The 9,151-nt window shown below is 49.3% G+C and overlaps 1 protein-coding gene across 1 annotated transcript; it reads left to right on the forward strand.

Moving 5' to 3' along the window:
* The first annotated feature begins 188 nt into the window (after nucleotides 1-188).
* Nucleotides 189-3,523, forward strand: LOC125717594 (kinetochore-associated protein DSN1 homolog). The gene is made up of 11 exons (XM_048990721.1): nucleotides 189-245; nucleotides 499-529; nucleotides 768-1,029; nucleotides 1,408-1,481; nucleotides 1,773-1,845; nucleotides 2,082-2,160; nucleotides 2,300-2,350; nucleotides 2,459-2,530; nucleotides 2,793-2,940; nucleotides 3,019-3,106; nucleotides 3,187-3,523. The coding sequence occupies exons 1-11, from the start codon at nucleotides 211-213 to the stop codon at nucleotides 3,282-3,284; spliced, it is 1,011 nt and encodes a 336-aa protein (XP_048846678.1). The 5' UTR covers nucleotides 189-210; the 3' UTR covers nucleotides 3,285-3,523.
* Nucleotides 3,524-9,151: the final 5,628 nt, after the last annotated feature.

Consider the following 9,151-nt stretch of genomic DNA (forward strand, 5'->3'; position numbering starts at 1 on the left):
ACCAGGGGTTCACGGACGTTTCGGGTATTTTTTCAAGAACGTCCCAGTTTCAGTTAGGTAAATTAAGAACTACATTTCCGGTTAAAAAACTGTTTTCCTTCCTAAAGCCTACACATCCCAAGATTCCCAAGAACAGCTAGAGCGCATGCGCATTGGTTTATTGTTTTTGGTTGCGCGATTCCCGCGAATTTGAAAGGAAGGCTATGTAAAATGGCGGAACGTCAAGCTGGGATATTGGTGGAAGGGTGAGTTGGTATATTTCTGGCGAATTTTCAGGTTTTAGTCTTAGTTTGTTCATCCATATGAACTATCTTTAGGATTTAATATTTTGACATAGCTAGTTTTTATAATACATATCTCTATTTCTTTCGCTAGACGCTCTTTATAGTTATAATTTGCAGGTATATTATGCCTTATATCTGTATGGTTTATTTTATTCTGAGTGTCATATTAACATTCGTAAAGCCATTTAGCAATGCTTTTTTTTTTATTCGACAGCTGCGACAGTAGCGAAGATGTACAAAACAAGGTATGACAGATCATTCCTCGGCTCTCCTAACTCGTTTTACTCCTAGTACCTAAGTCCTGTCCTAAGGCCTAGAAAATCAGCTTTTTTTCTCGGGCCAGTGTCAGACCTGCGGAAGGTTATGTCGTTTATCGGCATAAATGCACCGAGTTTCAGTTGCACTTTTCTCAGCGTTGGTAATGACCTTCTTTTGGGTAAACATATGACGATGACACAGATGCTACTGCTGTGTACACATCAGGAGTCCGCTTCAGAGTGCAGCCCTCGGGCTACAAAGATGACACCCTCTCCCCCCAAGATTTCACCGTGTGCCCTCCTACCCGAAGCCGTCACCCTGCCAGCAGATGGTACACAGGAGGAGCCTCTTGGCTTAAACACCCAGGGAGAGAGACAGGGTGACCAGGATGACAGGCCGTCTCTGAGTCCCCGCACCCGGAGGAAGTCATGGAGGCGCTCGGCCAGGGGGAGACGCTCTCTCCCTGCCCCACAGAGTAACACCCATGGTGAGCCCCAACCACCCCCGTCCACCATTCATTTCCCAAAATCACTTGCCTTTCTGAACCAGTTAACGCTGACCACTGAACGCTAAAGCAGTAAAAGCACTTAAGGCACATTGACATTTATGTATTAAGCAGATGCTCGATTCATCCAAAGCAACATACAACTGAGAAATCGGGGTGAAACGGTCACTGGAGCTATTCCAGTTAAGGGGCTTGCTCAAGGGCCGAACGGTGACATCGCTCTGGTGAGACGGAATTTGAACCAGCGACCTTCCTGTCCTAACTCAAAGATCAACACACTGTTAAGGACAGTTAGGACACTGCTGGAACACAGTATTTGCATGAGGAAAATGTAAAAAAAAAAAAAATGTTGTTTTTCAGAGCTGTGTGAGGTCATCAGCAGTTCACTACCAGAGGAGGAGAGGCTGGGGAAACTGATAGAGGCATCAATGGAGGTGGGTGGGGGAGGGACATAGCATCTCTGTTTTTTCTCTCACTTACATTGGGCAGTATCAGATGTTATATGTGAAATGCAGATACATTAATTATATTAATAATTTAAACTGATAGATTTTCCCTAGTATTAATATAACTGTAAATTACACCTCACCAGGAACATGTAACGCCTAGTACTTGCACCCCCCCCCCCATTCCCAGAAATAAAGGATTTCCATGCGTCAAAGGAGAAGTAAAAGGAATGCCGTCCATATCGTATGTGGAATTTCTTTTCTCCTCTCCCTTGGTAGCTGGCTGTACAGAAACTGGAGGCTGTTCTGCACTCTACCCCCGAAGCCAACATGGAGGTTTTCCGCAGCCGGGGTGAGCACTGCTTGCCACTGTTGTTGTTTTTTTGATTTACATTCTTTTGTGCCTCTTCGAGCTGCTTCTAAGCCTCGGACGTGCTGCCTGCTCTGAGCCGCATGCAAAAAGCTGCTGAAAAGGCTGGTGGGTTGGGGAACATTGCGGAACTGCAGCCAGGATTGTTTCTTTTAATCTACTGTTTGTTATTGATGCTTATTAGTGTAACCTTGCTCTCTCCCCCCCCCCCCCTTCAGTGGAGTCTGTGCAGCAGGAATGGCAGCATCTAGAGAAGGAGATCAGGGAAAGTGCACAGAGTCAGCCCTCCCCTCCCAGGTAGTGTCACTGTCTCTGTACCGCTGCCCATGTCCTCCATTGGTCTGCCTGTCTACTCGCCTCCATGTCATTGGTTCGTCCGTCTACCCGCCTCCATGTCACTCACTCCTCTCTACACCCTTTTCCTTACTGTCCCCAGGGATTCTAAGGTGCAGGAGGCCATGGAGAAGATCAGGAAGTCCATCCACAGGTATCATCTCCAGACTGATTGAAGCACTTGGGCGTTTGGCCCCAACTGGCCCAGAACGCATAAAGTTGTGCCTCTTTTTCATGCTCCAAGCGTGTTTGTGTGCCTCAGCCTGCAGGTGGAATGTGGATCCTGGGAGTCTCTGCTAGAGAAACACCGCAGCAGAGCGGAGGAGTTGGCCAGGTGAGGGCGCCTGTGAGCCTGTTCCCATCCGTCCCGAAGATCCAAATACCCTCCAGCTATTACCATACCATAGGGGTTGGGAATCTAATCCATGCAGGGCTGGTGTGGCTGCAGCCTTTTGGGATGACCTCTCAATCAGCCAATAATAAAGCGATGGTCACGGCGACCCATTGACTGAGAGGTCATCCCAAAAGGCCCCCCCCCCCCCCACCATACTAGAACACGTGCATGCTCCTTTCCTCACCTCGCTCACCCCCTACAGGCGTGTGGAACAGGGGAGGACAGGTGGGCTGCCCCTGGATCCCAGCTGCCTGGCCCAGTCCTCACAGAGCCAGGTGATCCTCAGCAAGCCGGATTATAACAGCGCCCTCTGCAGGCAGCAGGAAGTGCTGCACACCATGGAGCTGACGGTGAGCTTCCTCTCCCGCAATTTTGCCCCGCAGAGCGTGTCTCACTTCTGCCTGTCTTACGCGGCTCCCCTCCTGTAGCTGGACACGCACTGTAAGATCCTGAGGGGGGCGCTGTCGTACCAGGAGCAGTGTCAGGCGCTCATCAGGGAGACCAGCGGCCACCTGGGTGAGTGGGAAGAAGGCATTCTGGGAAAATGGCATCTGCGAGTTCCCCACGTCTGACTCGAGCGCATTTGTCCTCCTCAGCTTCCACCACTGGGTTCCAGGAGTTGCCGTCCTCCCCAGTCAGGAAGCTGCTCAAGGCGGTCCCACAGCCTCCCTGCAAACTGGGGTCAGCTCAGTAGTACCCCCTCCTGTCACTTTACATATTGTTTTTACCCCCCACCTACATAAGTGTGTTTTTATATATATATATAAAGAATTGCAAGTGTTTTTCTTGATGAATTTTGTCTTTATTGTTTTTACACGTTGTTGCCACTAGATGGCACTGCTGTTCTTAATACTGTAGTTGGCTTTATTTTCTGTATCTGCTTTTCTCCAGATTTTACATTTTTAATGCGCATTAAATGTGACTGTAGTAAAATCTTGTATGTGCATTTTTTTTTTAAACAAAAAAATCTGTCGTTTCAACGAGACTCGGCAGCTACATCAAGCCCATAAGTCGAATTCTTTGGATCACAGGATGTGAATTCCAAATGACGAATCTGCCGAAACCCGCACCAGCTTCCGGGGTGCGTGGACCCCTGCTCTGGCCGGCCAGCCCTGCCCCAACACGCCCGCCGTGCTCCTCCCCAGCCTCCCGCCTTTCTCTCCCTGTATCATTTGCCTTGGCTGCTCTCCTCTTCTGCGGTTCCGTCGCTTCGGCTTTCTGTCTGTTGCTCTCTTGGTGAAGTCATCGTTGTGAAGGAGAACGTAGCGATGCCAGGCTGCTTTGACAGAACCCCCATAACATAACCCCCCCCCCATAACATAACCCCCCCCCCCCATAAAACCCTCACTCTGTCCCAAAGTTGGACTCCGCTTTCCTCCCCCTGCCTCTTTCTCTCTATTTCCGCTTGATTATTCTTCTTCCTACCTTTGGTGTTCTGACACGTGATCATTTCTACTTTTTAGCAGCACTTCCCCCCCCCACCCCACTTTTCTCCTTCACTTTCTTCTTGCCTGCCACAGACCCCTTGTTTAACATGGGAAGCCTTCCAGCCTTCTCCCCCTGCACCTGCACTCCCCATGGAGGTATATACATTTTTGGATGTCTACCCTGCGCCTCGTCTGCACGCATAAGAATCTGTGCACTTATTTTTTTTTTTTTAGCCATGCCTGTCTTGCACAAGAGGACCATTCCGTTTTGTAGATGTATAAAAATTGAACACAAACCTTTTCTTTCTCCTGCCCCCGGCCTCACTGAGCTTCAGGCTTACTGTGCACCCCCCCCCCCCCCTGCCCCCCCCCACCACCACTACAGGGTAATTTGAGTGGAACGCAATCCTGACACAGTGCCAGAGAAATACACACACCTACCCCCCAACCCCCAACTCTGCCCTGACGAGTCACCGGGCAGTGGGGGTCGAACTATTGGTGTCTCTGCAGGTTGCATTAACCCCCCCCCCCCCACTGTCTCCCCCAGCTGTGTTCAAGGGGGGCCCAGTGCTCCTAAAGGAACTCCGAATTCCCTCAGAAAGTAGCTTCATCCAGCGGAGGCGAGTTGGGCGGGTGGACAGACAGGAAGTATAAGTTAAAAAGGGAAGAGCCGTTAGAATAAGCAGAATCGTTAGACTCTGCGGTGGATGAAAGGCGTCTTTGATCAGAGCTGAAAGTTTCAGAGGACGTGAGAGCAGGGGAGCTGGTGTGCGGAGAGGGAGCTCGGAGACATGAGATGAAGGGCGAGAGATGATAGGAGACTGGCTGACAGCATGAAAATGGTTTTAAAAACCCGTACGCTCCACTCCCCCGGATCACGGTTCGAATCCGAATCATACCGTCTGCAAATTATCGCCTGAGATGCCAGCGACAGAGGTAGCTGAGTGATGGGGGATCTAAATGGCAACCAAAAATCCCTGATGGCCAGTCGGGTGCCTCGTGGACCGCTCTGCTTGTCCAATCGGGGCCAAGCTCTCCCGCGTAATGACTGGTGATTCACTGTGTGAAATAAGCATGGAGGAAGAGGAGTGCTCACTCCGTTCCCAGTCAGGTAGAGCTGGATATGGTGGTGAATGCAGACATGCTGGCTGCACCCTGATTCCTAACACGCCACCCTGCAAGCAGTTCTGAAGATTAATAATTCACAATATGCTCGGCGTAAGACTGGCGGTTAAATCTGAAAAAATGTTTTAGGGAAATTAGACCACTTCATGGTAATAAGTTGGGAAGTGTTTCTGACTTGCATCGTGGAAGATCGGGTTTTAAAATGTGGGGGGGGGGGGCACCCCGGGTTTGATTCAGTGTGGCTGGGGTAGAGAAGCTCAGGGGGCTGAATTGGGGGGGGGGGGTAGAGGGGGGTTCTGCTTTAGTGCCGAGAGCGAGAGAACAATTGACGGGGAGCAGAGGTGTATGGAGAGAGGGAGGGAGAGGGAGAGTGTCTCCAGAGAGATGATTCGAGGTTCCTGGGGCAGCACCAGAAGACCGATCGATTCTTATTTAAATGAAAATGAGGCAGAATGTTAGTGGGCAGGCGGAGATTGTGCAAGAGGGGAGGAACAAACCCACAAAAAGTCTCACGCAAATGCCCAGATCCATCACATGCTTATGTAGGATGGAATGAGTGGAGTCAAAACACCCAAGTTGATAAGTTTGCACCCTCAGTCTCTGACACCGTGGGTGTGTGTGTGGGGGGGGATGTCAAGTGTCCAGCTTCAGCGTGAGGCTACAGAAATTCACTCTACACCGTGTGAAGTGTTTGTACTTTACTCTCCTATTGTCTGTGACATTTTTAATTTTAAATCCCCCCAAAATATGGCCTTCTTAGGTTTTGCTTTTATTATTTAATCATTAAATGTGATTTGCTGTTTATTGGTGTGCTGTTTGTCCAGCTCACTATTTATTGCAATATTATAATGCATGCTTTTTTAATGCATTCACATTGACAGAAGGGGGTGGCATGGTGGTGCACTGTTGCCTCACACCTCTGGGACCCGGGTTCGAGTCTCCGCCCGGTTCACATGTGTGTGGAGTTTGCATGTTCTCCCCATGTGGTCGTGGGGTTTCCTCCGGGTACTCCGGTTTCCCCCCACAGTTCAAAGACATGCTGAGGCTAATTGGAGTTGCTAAATTGCCCGTAGCAGTGCATGTGTGAGTGTATGGTGTGTGAGTGTGCCCTGCGATGGGCTGGCCCCCCATCCTGGGTTGTTCCCTGCCTCGTGCCCATTGCTTCCGGGATAGGCTCCGGACCCCCCGCGACCCAGTAGAATAAGCGGTTTGGAAAATGGATGGATGGATGGATGAATGGACATTGAAAGAACATGCTAATATATCTGTCAGGAAAGTGTTTCATATAAAAGTTCAATGTCTACGCTGGAGAGTATTTTCATCCCGTGAGATATAGCTAAGCTTTTGGTCCCTATGTCGTGGTTGAATGTGGCAGAAGGGAGAGGAGGAGGCATGGAAAGGAAGGTCTTCAGTACGGACCTGCGTCAGTCCACTCAGCGGGGGACCACGGGAGGCCTCGGGTCTTTCAAATCAATGACGTTATACTCGGGTGTCGTCATAGCAACACGCGGCCGACTCCTTCGGTGTCCCGTAAAGCTACAAGTATGTTACAACTGGAGCGAGGAACCACGCGAGATGCTTCCTTATTTGCGGGAAGGGCCTGCGCGCGCGCCATCACACGGGGATTTCTTTCTCAAAGAACCGACGTAACTGCCTTTGGACAAGAAATTGATCCTTAAATCTTTCATCAAGTTGGCACCGCACTGAAGAAATGGCACAGATCAAATGGACCCCCATGCCATTCCACTCATCACAAACACTCAGGCGGTCAAACAGGTGTGGGGTACATCGGGGGGGGGGCTGCTGCCATTCTCTTATAAACCTGGACATCTCGGGAGATAGATAAGCAGTGAACGGCAAACGATTATTGTGCGAGGTGCACCCCCCCCCCCCTCCGCTCTCCCCCCCCCTCCTCTGTCAGATTGATTAGTCGCAGATTGCAGCCGAGAGATGCACCCGGAGTCAGCACAAACCGCTGCCAGGTCCGTCCGGCTCCCCAGCCCCTACTCATTCTCATCAGGGCACGTTGACTTAAGCCGCCGGCGCCGCCAGCGGCTCCACCCCCCCGTGCATCCTACTACAGGTCCGTCTGAGAGACCCGTCTCAGCTCTCGGCTTGATAAAGTGCTGCGAAAAAAGTCCGCGTATGCAGAAAACGGCAAGGCGCGCTTGCTTTTAATCTGCGCTTGTCCGCGCTTCTTGCCCCAAAAAAAGACGGATTGAGCACTTCATTGGGGAGCAGCGCGCAAACCCGCCCGGTGCGGCGCTCCAGCGACTGGAGGGACTCCGAGAAAGGAGCGCAGCTCTCACACACCGGCCAGGAGATGAAATGTGTCAACAACCGCAGCTCTCTTAGAAAAATGTACTTACTTTGTTTTCAGATGTCTTTAAAGTATATTTTCTCCCAAATGTCTTGCAGCTTTGAGCAGAATCAGTTCACGTTTTAACCCTATAGCTAAAAGTTACCAATAAACCTCATTAAATGTCTTCGATAAGTAGCCTGATGCACAGTCTGGTTTTATAAGTGTAAGTACTGCATATAGCTTCAGTCTGAATACCCCACTCAAAATGCATTACAATAGCCGAGACTAAATCCACTATCTAGTCACATAGCCAACATACTTAACTATTAATGTATTATATTTAATACCACAGTAATGTTTTATGCAGTGTTTTGGGTTGTGGGTAACTTAATGAAGCAGATTTAAATGGCTGCTTTGGTGCGCGCTCGGCCTTATGAACCTTATCCAGGGTGTCTGTTATGCGAGGGGATGACGGCTCAGCGACTGTCATCTGCCCCCTACGTCTCTGAAGATCAAGTCCTTATGAAGTCCCGAAGTTCACTTCCTGACCCATGTTCTGGCCAATCGTCTTTGACGCTTTTCACTATGAATCTAGATTTATTTATTTATTTATTTAATATTCATACATAATGAATGAATGAATTGCCTTCGCAGACAGCCAAAGGCCGTCGTCAACGATGTCTCAATCTCAGTGGCGGAGCCAGGAATTTTTCTATGGGGTGGGACACAAATTTAAATATGAAAATAAGGCATCTAGGAAATAAGGGAATATTTAGGGTACCTGAATGATACAACTCTACATTGTTTATAATTCAGGCAGTGGTAGAATTGTCAAATACACATTTAATGTATGAATTTCTTGCAGTTAAGGTAGCAACCTTACACTAAGTACACGATTCACAAATTTCCGCATTACTGTTCGGAGAGCGCATGTTTATACTCAGCAGTGCTTTGAGCTCATTCTCTATCATCAGGGATACAGAGAAACAGTAACGCGATAAAAGGAGTTTTTTAAAAGTCTGATTTAACCAAAATGCAAATATAACGGGGGTGGCCGATGAGGTGTAGGGTGGCCACAGCTCCCCCGCAGATCCGTATATATTGTATGTTAAGGGGCACGTTACATTTGTTTTGTTCTGTAACCTGCTATGCGTTAATTGCTAATACTCCCAGCAAAAATATAACAATAAATTATATTTCTTATATATGTTTTCGTTTTTTGTTGTTCACCTGAGCAGCTGACGTTCCGTACCTGTGAAATCAGCGCCAGCTGCGCTTGTCTGTTCCGGGTTCCTGGTGCAGGACTTTTTCAAACTGGGGGTGTTGAGGGGGGGGGCGGATTATCTATTGTGCTTTTTTCCTCATCATGATCAATCTATAGCTGCTCTTTTTCTTTCCCCTATTTGCAGGCGCGGCCCGTGGGGTGGGGAGAGGGGATAAGCCTTAAAAACAACAAAGCGGTCGCCTAGCAACCTCTCCCGCCTGCTGTCAATCAATCAGTTGGGGGGAGGAGGTAAGGGAGGGCAAATGGAACTTCAAACTTGCATTTATCGCCCTTCCCCCTACGGCTCGGCCATCAGGCTCCGCGAGAGGGGGCGGGGTGTCGTTCTGCACGGTGCTGCAGCCTATTGCACGCTATTCCATGGGCTTCTGTGGCAACCGAAACCCCTGTAGGAAAAAAGGCTAACTTCTGATCTGGTGGCCCCG

Source organism: Brienomyrus brachyistius, chromosome 22 (genome assembly GCF_023856365.1).
Source record: "Brienomyrus brachyistius isolate T26 chromosome 22, BBRACH_0.4, whole genome shotgun sequence".
In the NCBI taxonomy this organism is placed as follows: domain Eukaryota; kingdom Metazoa; phylum Chordata; class Actinopteri; order Osteoglossiformes; family Mormyridae; genus Brienomyrus; species Brienomyrus brachyistius.